General features: G+C 42.4%; 2 protein-coding genes across 5 annotated transcripts; one reads left to right on the top strand and one right to left on the bottom strand.

Moving 5' to 3' along the window:
* Positions 1-599: 599 nt before the first annotated feature.
* rdh14b (retinol dehydrogenase 14b) lies at positions 600-4723 on the bottom strand. The gene is made up of 2 exons (XM_061704725.1): positions 4133-4723; positions 600-3405 (listed from the first exon to the last, which is right to left on the bottom strand). Exons 1-2 carry the CDS (start codon positions 4484-4486, stop codon positions 2788-2790), a joined length of 972 nt encoding a protein of 323 aa, XP_061560709.1. The 5' UTR covers positions 4487-4723; the 3' UTR covers positions 600-2787.
* A 3590-nt stretch (positions 4724-8313) lies between these two features.
* LOC133417388 (interleukin-6 receptor subunit beta-like) lies at positions 8314-16241 on the top strand. 4 transcript variants are annotated; one of them, XM_061705125.1, is made up of 16 exons: positions 8314-8534; positions 9150-9419; positions 9801-9930; positions 9999-10180; positions 10249-10361; positions 10444-10467; positions 11152-11311; positions 11391-11473; positions 11585-11801; positions 12573-12740; positions 13008-13109; positions 13181-13324; positions 13401-13541; positions 13957-14041; positions 14784-14865; positions 15589-16241. In XM_061705125.1, exons 1-16 carry the CDS (start codon positions 8474-8476, stop codon positions 15997-15999), a joined length of 2373 nt encoding a protein of 790 aa, XP_061561109.1. In that variant the 5' UTR covers positions 8314-8473; the 3' UTR covers positions 16000-16241. The 4 variants fall into 4 exon arrangements, with proteins under 4 accessions (XP_061561109.1, XP_061561110.1, XP_061561112.1 ...); XM_061705126.1 differs by having other exon boundaries at positions 10017-10180; XM_061705128.1 differs by having other exon boundaries at positions 8466-8999.
* Positions 16242-16270: the final 29 nt, after the last annotated feature.

The raw sequence follows: 16270 nt of genomic DNA on the forward strand, positions 1-16270 counted from the left end.
AAATGTATTGCAATACAAGGACTAATTAAAAATGTAAAAAAAAAAATGGTAGTTTTTCGAGGGCTGGAATGAATTAATGGCATTTCAATTTATTTCAATGGGAAAACTGATTTGATGTTCAGTACAAGCTGGGTCGCGGAATGAATTAACACTCTTAAGTCAAGGTACCACTGTATGTATTTATTATATACTTATAACTGGAAAATGACATATTTTTTGTATGTAGCCCTTCAAGTGACAGATTTTAGTACACCTGGAACTTGTACATACATGAATTAACAGCAGCCTATTTAAAAAAAAAAAAAAAACACACCCCTAACTTGACACTTGTACTAACAGCATTAGCCTTATGTGGCATTCACAGCTAATTAACAACAAATACAAACAGCGACAATTTGATAAGTTTTCCTTTTTTTTTTAAATTGAATTTGACAGTATCGGTTGGTGTTTTATATTGTTATTGATTGAATGTTATGACACGTGAACATCTGTCTCAGCAGTTTGTATTAATTCTTCTCTTCATATACGGACGCAAAATTCCTGCAACCCCCTCCCTTCACCTCCTTTCCCTTTTCTACGTCAGATTCGAATGCCCACACCCCCTCCAAGACAATATAACTTTTATTCCTTTTATGAACTGTGCATGTTTATATATTTTTGGTTGTTTATTGGCTCAATAAAAGCACAAAGTATTCAGACGATCCTTGATTGTTTAAACGGGACCTTTTGTGATGTGGCCGTGTGGTGTGAGTCACTACTTCATCTTGGCTGAGGAAGTATATACTGTATAATATGTATACAGACCAAATTTGAGGATTATTTTTGTCAACATCTTCCGATTAGTCACCAAAGGGTCGGTTATTGCATGTCCCTAAAAGATTAACCTGTGGTGCAGTGTGTGGTTTTTTTTTTTTTCTTCCCTCCCACAGACACAAGACATTTATGAATCTCCTCTGCCAAACCAGGTTTGTTGTAGTACCAAGACTAATCTATGACAGGTATCAAAGCACCACAGAGTATTCAGACTGCTGGAAAATACAAAGAAATAGAAAAAGATGAAGCTCGGCTGTTTGGAGTTAACTCGTTTCTGTCATTTGTATTGTGGTGAATGACTTGTGAGACACATTATTAAGATAATAAACACAACCAGTTGCTCCTCTATTTGTGATCGGCCCAATAGCGAGCTTCAGGTCGCTACCTAATTGGCTATTACAGATCAGAGAGTCCGGGCCTTTAGCATTAAGACTGTCTGCCCTGATTGTTTTCCAAACAGATTGGGGAGAAATCACACCACACACCACTGAATAATTGTTCAGGATAATCTTTTACAGAAATCTGATAATCAGACTTTAGCTGACTTTTTATTGGAAAGGTGGGGTGGGGGGAGGGGGGTTGCTTGTTTGACCCGATAATTGGTGTGCGCGTACCATGCATTAGTGAAAATGGGCCATGCTCAAATCAGCAAGACATGAAGGACTTGCAAACAAGAATTTTATTGACGTAGTTACTACACCACTGCATTTTAAAACATACAAATAAACAGGGTGCATTTGAGACACCTCTTATGTTATTCCGTAATTATGATTCTTCATTTTAAGACATTTTGGGCAATTCTATGCTTCCAGCTTTATGGGAACAGTTTTGAGAAGGTGTTCCCAGTGAACAAGGCAATCTGACTCGAACCCATCAAAAAACCTTTGGGTGGTAACACTATACTTTGTTCCATTTGCACTTCCTACACATTCAGTACAATGGCCTGGTGTCCCAGCACTTTTGTGTTGCAGCTCACCCTCCCACTTATCTTCCCCCATCTATCCTATTGTTCTGCTTCTGCCGATACAGCACTTAGTAGACAAAGAGGACCAACTACATCTCCACCTCTTTAATGTCACACTGCAAAAATGAAACACATTTAGCAGGTCAGACAATAAATAGGTCACATTCATCACGTTTCTCTGTGGAAGCAATCATGTGGAAATGTGGTGACTTCTATCCTGGTTTTGATTAAGTGAGTAGGTTTGTTATGAGGTGGGTTGGCTCCAACCCCCCCCCCCCCTCCTCTCCCCCCCTGCCTGTTTCTATTACATGTCTCTGAGGCATCTTCAAAAAGGGTGAATAGTTTTGCTATTTTAGTTTTTATATCATTGTTAACTTCTCTTTTTATTGCATAAATTACAGTTAATAATTTTAAAATGGGACAGTTGTTAAGATACATTGCAGAGAGGCCTCTGGCCGTGAACAGCAGCAGTTGGGTCATTAATCTTTTCAGTTGTAAAAAAAATTAATTAAGGGACGCAAGGATGGCTTTGTATTGTGGAGGAGATAGGCGGTGTCATTAGCCTCTTCCTTTATTAAAAGATGAGCTTCCAATCTTAACATAGACGGTCTCTCTCACTCCGAAAGATCTGCCTCTCTGTAAGGCGTATTCAAGACTGTCATTTTGTGTTTCAAAACGATACCATTTGTGGTTTGGGGCGTGCCTTTGACACCCAAAACTAGTGCTGTCCTAGCTAGCCTCGTGCATGAACTGATTAAGCCTGCTCGGATGAGAGGCGAAATGTCTTCTAAGACAACCAAAACAGTCCAGCTGTGACCGATTCAATGCCCTGAGAATAAAATGATCTGAATGAATGACAATATTTACAGGAATAAGAAAAAATTGGCAATCATTTCCGTGGACCCTTGAACATTTTATTGGCTCAATGCAGTGGTAATTAGATACTCAAGGTGGTCTTTCACTCTTGTTGTGTCTCAACTAGCTTTGTAAGGTAGCCCAAAGTCACAAAATCAGTCCTCCAGTCCGACCAACCTCCTGCTCACGTCCCACAGCCTCTTGGCCGCCTGTCCGTCCGTAGCCTTCGCTAGCAGCTCCTCTTCTTCGCAGTTAGCGAAGCACTTCCCAGACACCCACTCCGCATCCGGGGAGCAAGCCAGGTAGAGAGGGGTCTGGGCCCCCTCCAGCGGACTCTTGAAGAAGAGCAGCGACGCCAAGTAGAAGAGCGGCTTCGCCAGGATGGGGATATGAACGTGCCTGCCCAGCTTGGTCCTCACGATGCCGGGCGTGAGCGCATTGACCGTCACTCCCGAGCCCTCCAGCCGGTGTGCCAGTTCAAGGGTGAACAGCAGGTTGGCTAGCTTACTCTGACTGTAGCAGAACGCCTTGTTGTATTTACTCTCGCTGTTCAGGTCATCAAAGTTGATGTGACCGTACTTGTACAGTTTAGAGGAGACCACGACCACGCGGCTGGGGACGGAGCTCTTGAGGAGGTCGAGCAGCAGGTTGGTGAGTAGGAAGTGACCCAGGTGATTGACGCCGAGCTGCATTTCAAAGCCGTCCTCCGTCTTGGAGTAGGGACACTGGTAGACGCCCGCGTTGTTGACAAGGACGTCAATCTTGGGCTCTTCCTGGTGGCTCGAGGAAGCATATGCTTTAATATGCGAGGCAACAAATGCAGACAGACAGATTAACTTCGTAACTAAAAACAATTTCATCGATCCATCCATGTTCATTCAAATCACTGAAATTGTGAAGATGTAACAGAACACAATTTATGGCCACATATCTTTAGTTCGAAATCAGTTCTTTTTTTTTTTTTTTTTTTTTAAAAAGTGATGAGCAAAAAAATCTAGTGATTTTTTTTGTGGTGTTATTTGATACTTCTGGAGATTCTGATAGTCCCTCCAGAGTCTGTCCACACTGCAAATTAATGGCCACCACTGGTTAATTTAACCATAAGCACCCCACCACAATAACCAATGAATGTTAAGAGGATCAAAGGTCGATGAAGTTTCGAATAAAGAACAACAATTTCAATAATGTTAACTATCAGGACCCTGGACAGTTCACACAACTTGTAAGATTACTGGAAACAACTAGACCACTTATGTCGATAATCATATAATAACTTGGTTTGTGTCAATAAAGATGTGGCAACATCAGAATCAGAATCATCTTTATTTGCCAAGTATGTCCAAAACACACAAGAAATTTGTCTCCGGTAGTTGGAGCCGCTCTAGTACAACAGACAGTCAATTTACAGAACACTTTGGAGACATAAAGACATTGACAAAAAACAATTGTGCAAAAAGATGCAGAGTCCTCTAGCACTTAGAGCAGTTCGAAATAGCTCACCTCTTGAATCTCTTGACAAAATTTACGGACCGACGTGAGCGACGCCAGGTCCAGCTGTTTGATGACCACCTCCCCGAGCTCTGCTCCCGAATTTCCCTGGATGTCCCGGGCCGCCTCGGTGGCACTCTGCCGGTCCCGGCAGGCCATGATGACCCGGGCCTGGAGCTTCAGCAGCTCCCCGACTAGGGCCTTCCCGATTCCGCAGTTAGCTCCGGTCACGATCACCGTCTTTCCTTGCATCAGGCCAGCCGGGTACCGGAGCAGCTCGACGGCGTTCTGTCGGGGGAACAAGCGGCGCATGACGAGCAGGACCCCGCCACCGACGACGGCAGCGATGAGGACCGCAGTGGCCATGGAGGCACCGACAATGGAGGAAAGTACAGTCGCGTTGTGTTTTGAAGTTACAAAATTATCCCGGAAGTAAACTAGGCCAGACGTAAACTAACCCGGACGTAAATAGATACGAAACGAAATCCGCAGCGTTAGTAAAGTCACGCGATACGTATTTTAATACATGTTTACGTTAGCTAGTAATGAGGTGGTAAAGTCTTATTTTTAAAATTAAAATAATAAAAAAGGTAAACCAGTCTTCAGTCTCCCGTGTCGCTTGTCATTAGCTTGTTGCTAACTAGCTACAATTACGGTATTTTTGGGCAGCCAGTCACGATTTTGCGCGATGCTGCCCCCCACTGACCAAAATGTGTCAGTTTTAGCTGATGCTGCCAAAGATTAATACAGTATAAACAAACCTTTTATTGTTTATTTTTTCGGTAACAGTGAATACCTTTTTCTGTTTCTGTTGACTTTCTAGAGAGAAAAGGCCATCATTTTTTTAGAGGAAAGGGAACATCTATTTTTATCAGAATCAGAATCATCTTTATTTGCCAAGTATGTCCAAAAAACACACAATGAATTTGTCTCCGGTAGTTGGAGCCGCTCTAGTACGACAACAGACAGTCAATTTACAGAACACTTTGGAGACAGACAGACATTGACAAAAAAAAAAAACAGTCACTGAGCAGTAAAGGGTTGCTAGTTATCTGGTAATGCCGGTACATTTGTTTTTTTTGTTTTTGTTTTTGACAATTGTGCAAAAAGATGCAGAGTCCTCAAGCACTTAGAGCAGTTCGAATGACTAATATTGCAATAGTCCGGTGCAATGACCAATGTGCAAAGGGGGCTGAGACTTCAAGGAGTGTATGTGGTTTAAAGTGACGAGTAGTGCGATCATCTGGGACAATGTCGGTTGTGCAAATGTTACAGATACTCTTCAATCAGTGTGCAAATGGAGCAGATGCTACTCTGGCATGAGTGGCCAGTATATGCAAATAGTGCAGCATGGCGAGACAACTACAGTGACTGCACGAGTAATACATAATTGCCCCCACAGAAATGTGACAATGAACTCAAGTCAAAAATTGCCAGCATGTTGTAATGGAATTGTAGGTCAGGTGTTTAAGAAGTTGATCGCAAGAGGGAAGAAGCTGTTGGAATGTCTACTAGTTCTAGTTTGCATTGATCGGTAGCGCCTACCTGAGGGAAGGAGCTGGAAGAGCCGGTGACCGGGGTGCAGACGGTCCGAGAGGATTTTGCACGCCCTTGTCTTAGTTCTGGCAGCGTGCAAGTCCTCAATGGTGGGTAGGGGGGTACCGACAATCCTTTCAGCAGTTTTGATTGTCCGTTGCAGTCGGAGTTTGTCCTTTTTTGTAGCAGCACCAAACCAGACTGTGATGGAAGAACACAGGACCGATTCGATGACCGCTGTGTAGAACTGTCTCAGCAGCTCCGGTGGCAGGCCGTTCTTTCTCAGAAGCCGCAGGAAGTACATCCTCTGCTGGGCCTTTTTGAGGACGGAGTTGATGTCGGTCGCCCACTTCAGGTCCTGAGAGATTGTAATTCCCAGGAACTTGAAGGTCTCGACGGTTGACACAAGGCAGCTGGACAACGTGAGGGGCAGCTGTGGCGAAGGATGCCTCCTGAAGTCCACGATCATCTCTACAGTCTTGAGCGTGTTCAGCTCCAGGTTGTGTCGGCCGCACCACAGCTCCGGCCGCTCCGCTTCCTGTCGATATGCAGACTCGTCACCGTCCTTGATGAGGCCGATGACAGTGGTGTCATCTGCAAACTTCAGGAGTTTGACAGTCGGGTTCCTGTCCTTTTCAAATCTGCAGTAGAAGGTATTCAAATCGTTGGCTAGTGTGCTATTGTTCTCAGCTTGGGGGGATCGTCGCTTGTAATTAGTCAGCGATTGGAATGCATGCCAGACTGATTTAGAGTCGTTTGCGCTAAACTGTTTTTCCAACTTTGCTGCATAGTTCCTCTTTGCAATGTTAATTTCTTTAGTAAGCTGGTTTCTAGCTCGATTATACAGGGCCCTGTCCCCGCTCTGATATGCGTCCTCCTTAGCTTGGCGAAGCTGCTTAAGTTTAGCAGTGAACCACGGCTTGTTGTTGTTGAATGTGCAAGGATGGGATGTGACAGTGTCCGTATATTCATCCAGGCTGCCAGCTGAATTTTCAAAGACACTCCAGTCTGTGCAGTCTAAACAGCTTTGAAGTTCCATCTTGGCTTCATTGGTCCACTTTTTCACTATTTTCACTGTAGGCTTCGCGCATTTAAGTTCTTGCCTGTACGTCGGTATTAAGTGAATTAAGCAGTGATCAGACGAGCCCAGGGCTGCACGAGGTATAGCACGGTATGCATTTTTTACCGTAGTGTAGCAGTGGTCTAAAGTATTATTTTCCCTGGTAGGACAGTCGGTGTGCTGCTTGTATTTAGGGAGTTCGTGGTTGAGTTTAGCTTTGTTAAAGTCCCCGAGAATTATTTACTGCATTGTAGCTACTGTACCTGATTTTGCAGGTGCAGCCTGGCCCCGTGTCATCATGGCACCCTTTGACCTCTGTAAGACTAGTATGCATGATCATTCTTATTCTTTTTTTAAAAATTGAAATATATACACACATTTATGGGATGTACACTTTCACAGTTTCAAGAGTTCCCAACATTACCACCATTTGCCTTGATTTAACCCTAAAATTCATTTTGTAGAAAGAGGTCAAACTTGATCCAGAATAGCCTCAGTGTACACTCACTTACTAACTTGTACAAAAAAAAAAAAAGAGTTTTAATTCAGTTTGTAATATTGATGCCAACAAATGTAAATGTAATATCAACGTATGGAGGAATAGTGGGTTCATTTCAATACTTGTTATGCATTTATAAAATCTAGCATTTTATGATATAGCATGCAATAATAAGTTTGTTGCTAACTAGCTATACATTTTGTTTACGGCAGGACAGATTTAGTGGGATGCAGCACGCAATTGACAACTCAAGGTAGCTGCAAAAGGGAGCATTGAAGCATCTGCCTTTAAAAATGTAAAACATTTAAATGTTTTAAAAGAAATACCTGGATTTTTGCATAAATTGTTCATGAAATACCACAAACACAGTCTGCTTAGACATATTTTTATTGGACACGCCATGTAAACATTCAAAGTTGCAGGGTGACTTCTCCAAGAGTTCAGGAGACAGCCAACCCAGAGTCCAATCAATATGACCAAATTGAAGGTGCTGGTTAAAGCTACCCTGCCCTATTAAAAACACACAATGGTTTTGAGTTTTCTATTCTCAAGACGCATTGCCTCATGTGAACCATGCCTGGCACAAAAGAGCTTCCAGAATAACTACAATTCAGAATTGTTCAGTGGCACGAAGCTGTAAAGGGTCAAAAAAGTATCTCTAAAAGTCTTGATGTTCATCAATCCACAGTAAGGCAGATTGTCTATAAAAAGATAAAGTTGAGCGATGTCGCTATTCTCCCGAGAAGTGTTCAAGAATACAGCGCAGAATGCAATATACTGTATATGGACTCAGAATGGGTTCAATTGAATACTTGCTATGCATTTACTGTATACAATCTATTATTACATGACATGTCATCAGATATTATGCTTGCGCTATTATTGCTGATAATTATCATGTTATGAGAGTGCAGTTTATACCATTCTGATCTAAAAGGCGGAGCTCCGGCACTTTGGGGATACTATACTGTATATGACTCACAGTCATATCGCTAATGCATTTGATGCAAAGATAAAGTTTCTCTTGTGTTGCTCTGGGAATTAATAGAGAATCGAGAGAGAGAGAGAGAGAGACTGACTTCCTGTTGCCTTGCCATGTTTCCAGTTGGGTAATACCTCCTGTTTCTCTAACTGTTTTGCTTCATTTCCTCTCTCAGTTGCAGATGGCTGAAATGAGGATACGTGGGAATATGGGTCGCAAACTGAGTAAAACTGATTGTTCTCGACTTTAAGCGTTGCTTTGACTACTGAGAAGAGAATGTATTATTTTACGTCCGTAGTGCTTCTAATTGTTATCTGTACTACTTCTATTTCTGAAGGTAAGAACAGCTTTCATTTCTTCATCTTGAAACGACATTGCAGAAGTGCTGATAGTATTCATTTGGGCAACGGAGCCTTTTAACTGTTAAAAACTGTGGTCCCCCCAACATCTATACTATTTTATTGCTGTTTTGAATTCTATTTTTGCATCACTATGTTGTGGTTAGCTCGTCTGCTTCACAGTTCTAAGGTTCAGGTTGTAATCGCAGCTTCGATTTTCCTGTGTTGTTCTCCGGTTTCCTCCCAAAGGCATTCATGTTCGTTTGTTCGAGGACCCCAAAATGTTGTTGGCTGTTTGTTTATATACATGCCCTGCGACTGACTGGTGACCAGTCCAAGGTGTACCCTGCCTTTTTCCCAAAATCAGATGGGATAGACTCCATCTCACCCGGGGACCAAGTGACGACAAGCAGTATAGAAAATGGATAAAGAAAATCAGGCACCTGATTGTCACCAACAGTAGGGTACTGGAAACTCAATAGCGGCAGCAGAACTGGCAGTTTGACATAGATGATGACTTTATGGCGCACATTTCCAAACTTGTTCTTTGTGCTTGTATTAACAGTGATGTTGCCACTGGATTAACATCCTGCCATGTTGACTAACACCCACAGGACAGCGTAAGAACATGTGCAACGTCGTCCCCAAAGATCCGTACATCCAAGTGGGATCTGATACTCAGATCGTGTGCGAGAGCTTCTGTGTCCACGGCAAAGTGTACTGGACGCTGAACAACAACGCCGTGGACGAAAGCTGGTCGAGCTCCATCAACTCCACACATAACATCGTGTCGCTGAGGAACGTCACCCTGAGCAAAGCCACGGTGCTGTGCCGCCGCGCCGATACCCAGGAAGTGCTCGGCGGGACCACCCTCAGAACATACTGTAAGAGGTTCCTCGCAACCAGTTATTATTATTTATTTTTTTGTTTCGTGATATCATGGGGGCATTCCAGAATGAAGGTTTTGTGAAGATTCTGTGTAAGTAAACACTGAGATGAGGGGAAACTCAGAGATATCGATTCCAAACAAAGTCACCAAAGTTGCCGTGGTCTCACACAAGGTCAACATATTTTGGAGTTGATTGAACTGATTCTGCTCAGCTGTTCTGGACCCAAATACTCAGATTTTTTTTTTTAAATCTCAGAGTAAGTCAATTTAGTGTTTAGGAGTTCAGACTTAGAGGTTGTTGAACCTCCGTTCTGGAATACTGTAGCCCACCTGGCGTCTGTGCAAAGATGCAACAATTGATGCTGTTTTGATACAGCAAAACCCACCAAAGTTGGCTGCATCTGGCACTATGGAAATGGATCATTTGAAGGTGTACCTCAGCTTTTCACATGCAGTTGGGAGCATCATGTCCCTTTCCTGAAGAAAATAAATTACACCGTACTCGGGTGAGTTGAATATTCTCCAGGTGATGAAAATGGCAATGTGTGTGCTAAGAAACGCACGTTCCTTTTAGCACCTCTTGGTTGCACAGGTCCCAGTTGGAAATCTGCAGCTCACATGTGAAAACGTGCACATCGAAACATATGCACGAGGAATATCCTACTCTGGTGGGTAATCACAGTGTCACTGTGAGAGCAAAGACCAAACACTGGGAGGTTTACTCGGACCCTTATGAATTTGACTCCCATCACATATGTAAGTAACATGAATGTCATTGTCATGCTTTAAAGAACATGACTTCATTGTATGTTCCTTTTCTTTAGTGCAAATTAGCCGACCAAAGTTGAACGTCTCTGTCTTCTCTGGTCATCTATTGGCTGAGTGGAGCACCTCCACTACCTCAAAGAAACACTACTGTCAAGTTAAATATGACAAGGTAGCGTCACTGTCTGGATGTAAAGTCAGCCATTAATGACTGTAGTTGTTGTCATTGTTGAGTGAAACTTTTTGCGTTTCAGGTCGGCGATAAGAGAAAGTCAGAGGTAATGTAATGGGACATAGACACTTTATATCTGGTTTCCTTTTTGATGGTGACCAGACATCCTATGAAATTAATAGGATGTCTGGATGTCTGACGTGAGAAGGAAGTGGTGCTGGTCCCCACCAGATTTTGCTGTAGTGAAAAAAAACCTTCAGTGGGACATCTGTGGTCGAACTCCAAGTGTTGATAAAATGTGGGAGAAACTAATTTGAGAGGTTCCACTGTACGTATTGTATATTCAATAGCGTATTGATTCAACTGTGAAACAGAGGTGTACAAGTAAACTGTAAACTGGGATTTCGTCGGTGTATCCACCTGAAAAAGTCAATTCATGTGGAGAAAGTGCGATTATTCAATCTCTGATTTACTGCGATTGGCTGGCAACCAGTTCAGGGTGGACCCCGCCTCCTGCCCGATGACGGCTGGGATGGGCTCCAGCACGCCCGCGACCCTAGTGAGGAGAAGCGGCTCAGAAAATGGATGGATGGATAATCTGTGATTTAGACTTTCCTGTCTTTCATTGGCCTAGATGTCAAACACTACACGCAGTACTAGTAATTGGTCAGTTACAGCAATCCAGTCACTCCCTCTTAATTAGTCAATCAACAGATCAATTATGACATTAGACTTGATTATTTTATTTTATTTTTTATTTTTTGCTTAAAAATATTTCTCTTTTCCCTAGGAGGTGCTCAGTAAGACTTTAGACGCTGGAGAAAAAGGAAATCTGGCCATTGAAAAAGTAGAATCCTGCACTTACTACAGAGTTGCAGTCCGCTGCGCTTGGGAAAAAGCCCCTTGGAGTGAATGGAGCCAAGAGGCAACAGTTTTGAGTCAACTAAATAGTAAGTTTCTTTCTTTGTTTGTTTTTGTTTTTAAATGAAAGTGAAAAAGCTAATTGATCGCCTTTAATTACCCTTACAGAGAGTGATGTCAAGCTGCGCCTGTGGAGAAAGGTAGCACAACCAGAAAAAACGGGCATGAGAAAGGTTTATGCCATGTGGATGGTAAGGAAGCGTTTCAATGCAATGCAATGCAGTCATCACCAAATATTTCGCACTGTACTCACAAAACATCTCCTAAGCGTTGCCCTCCCCTCCATGACTACTTCTTCGCAGGAGATTCCGTCAGCCTGCCAAGGCACATTTACATATTTTATCCAACAGACTGTCTACAAGGACCGGGGGATTCAAGGGGATTACAGTCGTACTTTATGTGGAAATTCAACATGTACTATTAATGTGAATGAGGAGGCACACAGAGTAAAGCTGAGAGTCTTTCATAACGAGGCCGTGCTGGCAGAGGACTCGGTTTATGTTCCAGCTGTTGCCGAAAGTAAGTTTGAATAGAGTTAATTCATTTATGCAAATAATTGGCCTATGCTAACCACACAATGAACACGAACCATTTTTCAGCTTGCAGTAGTGGTACTTAATTGACAGTTGAGTGAGGCGTGGTTTCAGCGCATTCAGCGGACACGCCCACAATGTTTGACAGAGGGAATGGCTTGATTTTTCATGATTTTGAAGTCTTATTTCAAATACTTGGGATTTTTTATAATCAAATTTGACAGGGTTGTTATCCATCCATCCATTTTCTGAGCCGCTTCTCCTCACCAGGGTCGCGGGCGTGCTGGAGCCTATCCCAGCTGTCATCAGGCAGGAGGCGGAGTACACCCTGAACTGGTTGCCAGCCAATCGCAGGGCACATACAAACAAACAACCATTCGCACTCACAGTCATGCCTACGGGCAATTTAGAGTCTCCAATTAATGCATGTGTTTGGGATGTGGAAACCCACGCAGGCACGGGGAGAACATGCAAACTCCACACAGGTGGGGCCGGGGATTGAACCCGGGTCCTCAGAACTGTGAGGCTGACGCTCTAACCAGTCGGCCACCGTGCCGCCCAGGGTTGTTAACAACACTTTTATCTGTGGTGCGTCAAATTTAGAACGCTTTTATTTGCACTTTACAGGCACTTTAAACTACAATATGTCACTCACTGTTCATTGGCCTATTTATGTGTCAGCAGCACATTCCAAAGCCACCCTCACTGATTACAGTTGCAATCATTGATTTAATTTTTTTTTTTTTTTTTTTTACAGCCAGCCTCCCTCAAGTTACAAACATGCTGACTTCAAGCATCCGAGGTGTTATTTCGGTCAGGTGGGATGCTCCTCCACAGCTTGTCAGGGGTTACGTGATCGACTGGACCCACGATGGGCGTCGGTACCACTGGAAGGAAAGCGATTCCACCAGCGCAACGCTGTTTGGTAGGTTAGAGACGTCATCCACGGTGGGACTGTGGTTTGGGAAGTCTTTAATGGACAGTTTGTTAATGCAGAGTGTTGATGGTTGGCTGTCTTCTGTGCGTGAAGAATGCTCGACCATTAGTCTTATGTTTCATCATCTGTAATCCATTATTATGGACAGTGCATTAGCGGGAAGAGGTTGTTGTCCTTCGGTGGCATCATTTTCATGATAGCCAATAGCATACGACTTTCATTTTGAAAAATCTACGTGCAAAATCTTCCTTCCAGGGCTCTTGGATCAAAAGCCGTACGATATCACAGTCACGCCGCTGTTTGGTGACAAGACGGGCCTAGGCGCACAGGCCTGGCAGATCTGCACCACAATAGCAGGTTTGAAGATATTATATACTGTACATTGTTCGGTGAAGGTTGATATGCGAGCTACTGTATGCTTCCCACAGCTGCAGCAAATTTCTCCACCATCAAGGTTGAGGTTAGTGACAGAAGCGCCCTTGTGAGTTGGAATATGGAGCACCAGGACGTATGCGGCGGGGTTATTGTCCACTACGTTGTTTTCTATGGAGCGGGGCAGGGACCACAGCTCAGTAAGTTCAGCTTAGCCACTTGCTCTTTATTTCTTGTAACCTATATAAATTTACTTTTGCAATCTGTTCCTTGCAGATATCACCGTTAATGGTACAAAACAGGAGATCCTTTTGAAGGATCTGATTCCTTACACCCAGTACAGCATGTATGTCAAGGCTGTAGCTCCAACTGGAACCAGTGAAAGCAACGTAAGGCACTTTAATACAAAAAGATTTGGTAAGTAATTAGGTAATTGTTTCTCATGTTGGGGAGTGATGGGAAATGACTTGACTAAGACATAGAAACCCCTAAAATTCGAGTTACACAAATGGCTCACCACCCACCAACGGTTGATGAAAGAAAATGAAGAATGAATGACATTCAGTGGAGATAAACAGTTTACACCACCCTTTTCGTATGACGTTTTTGTTTTGTTTTTGTGATAATTCCAAAAACTTTTTCCCATCATCAATGTGACATCTAACCTCTACAAACTCTATTGAAACTCGTTTTTAAATCTTTTCCAGAGGGGAAGTAAAAATAAACAATTGGAATGATGTGGTTATACATCATATCATGTCCCATTAAAGATAATAGTGATTTGTGTTCAGCAGTCTAAGGCAACATGACAAATGTAGACTTCCTTTGATAGATCTGGACTTTGTCAAAAAACTTTGTGCCATCGGAACCACCGTTTTAGTCCTCTTGTCATCTGTGGGATTATGCTGCGCTATACAGTAAGTGTTTTCTATTTCTGATAAGAAACAAGGCTTGTCATAACATGAGATTGGTGTGCTGTATATTAAATCGGGAGTTTTCCAAGTGAGGTGAAATGAGCCCCAATTAAATCTGCTGTACTAATTTATAGCAACAATTTAAACACTCTTACAGTCAATTCCTGGTATTTGTGCTCTTTCGATTACAATATGATACCAAAGCTCTGGCTAAATAGAAAGCAGTAATTGTGTCATGGAAGTATGTTCTCCACATCTAGACTGAGGGACACATACATGTAATTTGTATGTTGGGGAGGAGCTAAGTTTAGCCTGGGTTGTGCGTGGCAGTTAGAGAGTCTTGCACACTGCGGCTGGATTTTTTGTCAAACTCACATCATCTGTAAATGATAACATTTTTATGGGTAATTTTGTATGATGATTTGAAATAATTATATAAACTGTTTTGGCATCATACTTTGTGGTATGGTGTGGTGTCGTCTGAATTTGAAATATAGATGATTATTAACATTTTACAAAGGAATAAATACCCTCAGATTTTGTTATTGTAATAGCGGGGATTAATTATAAAAGGATACAAATCATGTTCCTTTAACATATAGCTAAAATGAGCTTTTGTTTGTTTCCGGAGCTGCTGCGACTTCCCTGGTAGTCTTTTGCTTGCCTTCCAAATTGAAAACTGCCGATTTTAACAATAACAGCGCATTAAACTACTTAACAAGATATTTCTCCCTCCCTGTCTTAGGTATAGAAAATTCCTGGAGAAGCCTCTTCCGAATCCGGGCCTCAGTTCTGTCGCGCTGTGGCCATCAGGAGGCCATCAAAAGGTGAACTTAGTTGAATAATAATTAGACTAAAGTATTACAGCGCATTAAATTGACAGAGGTGTCCACAAATTAAATATGAATGGTCATCTTAAGCCGGGTACACACTTAGTGATTTTTAACATCTTAACCAGTTTTATGGATATATATATATTGCGAGCGATTTTTTTATTTTTTATTTTTTTATTTTTTTTTTTTTTAGAGACATACGATAATTTGGTCTTTGCTGGCTTTGATACCAAAGGGATTTGAAAACAAAGCAAAGAGAATTACACCTTGTGTTTTTGAAAGAAATAGCTTAATGCTGACACTAAATAGCATCTATGTTGTAGTGCAATAACATTTTACGCAACGCCTTGAACACAAACGGTGCAGCAACATTGGTAGACAGAAAATAGAGCAGTACACAGTTACATATTCTTTATCCTCGGTGAACAACTAATATTAGTGCCGTACTGATGAGCTGTGAAGAGTTCAAAAGTCTCATGGCGTTTCCCTTCAATGCGAAAAGATGAATTGAGAGTTTTGGGTTACGAGAGTGGCCATGGAGCGAATTTAACTTGTATGTCAAGGCACCACTGTACTTTAAATGAAAGTGCTCGGGAGAGACGGTTGCAGCTAAAAAAAAAAAAAATAATGTTAAAAAAAGAACTCGACTGTGACTCCATGTTTTTTCAGTGCTATTAATGACCACAACAATCTATCTCAACCCACCTGGTCTGTCAGGGGATGTTCCCTTTCCGACTATTCAGCTATCCATCGGAAAGCCTCTGCGCACGCGTGTCCATGGAGGAATCCCGACTAACTTCCACCCCTGGTTCCCATCTCGACCCAGCCGGCGGCCCCCTGGAGGAATACAGCGGCCCTGCTTTTACTGCAAAACCTGACGCACGCAACGAGAGACCTGATGACCTCGAAGAGATATTCACTCTGTCTTCTTCCAGAGAATGCTCAGCACTGCTCCCTGAGAGTAGCGGTCAATTAAGCCCGTACCGGAGCCAGGGTTCTATAGAAAGCCCGACCCAAAGTACTGGGAAAGAATGCCAGTGTCTGCCTCCAGTGAAACATCAGCAATTGACGGCAACATTAGCTATGTATGTTACTGTGCACATGTTTGAGCAAGACCAGGGAAGGTGAGAAAGATGGAAACATCCCATAATATACATTCAAGCTACTATACTATAATTATGTATCATCTGCGTAATATAATGTAATGTGCATGTTGAAATGCATCCCGGAATGATAGTGATAGTGTTGTTGTGCAGTGATAACAGTGCAGTATATTTTATGTATTAACCTGATAAAAGTGTTGAAACACTAATAATACTCCTGGCAATAGTGTCTGGTATAATTGTATTAAAAAGAAATAAATAAATCAATCATGGATTTTATCAAGCTGTCCATTTTA

This window comes from Phycodurus eques, chromosome 18 (assembly GCF_024500275.1).
Source record: "Phycodurus eques isolate BA_2022a chromosome 18, UOR_Pequ_1.1, whole genome shotgun sequence".
Classification (NCBI taxonomy): Eukaryota; Metazoa; Chordata; class Actinopteri; order Syngnathiformes; family Syngnathidae; genus Phycodurus; species Phycodurus eques.

What these genes read in the sequence shown, in the direction of transcription:
- rdh14b (XM_061704725.1), bottom strand. Translation starts at nt 4,486, where the DNA reads ATGGCCACTGCGGTCCTCATCGCTGCCGTCGTCGGTGGCGGGGTCCTG. An exon ending in TTTGTCAAGAGATTCAAGAG is followed by an intron (nt 3,406 to 4,132) that starts GTGAGCTATTTC and finishes TCGAGCCACCAG; the next exon opens with GAAGAGCCCAAGATTGACGT.
- LOC133417388 (XM_061705125.1), top strand. Translation starts at nt 8,474, where the DNA reads ATGTATTATTTTACGTCCGTAGTGCTTCTAATTGTTATCTGTACTACT. An exon ending in TACTACTTCTATTTCTGAAG is followed by an intron (nt 8,535 to 9,149) that starts GTAAGAACAGCT and finishes TAACACCCACAG; the next exon opens with GACAGCGTAAGAACATGTGC. An exon ending in ATTTGACTCCCATCACATAT is followed by an intron (nt 10,181 to 10,248) that starts GTAAGTAACATG and finishes CCTTTTCTTTAG; the next exon opens with TGCAAATTAGCCGACCAAAG.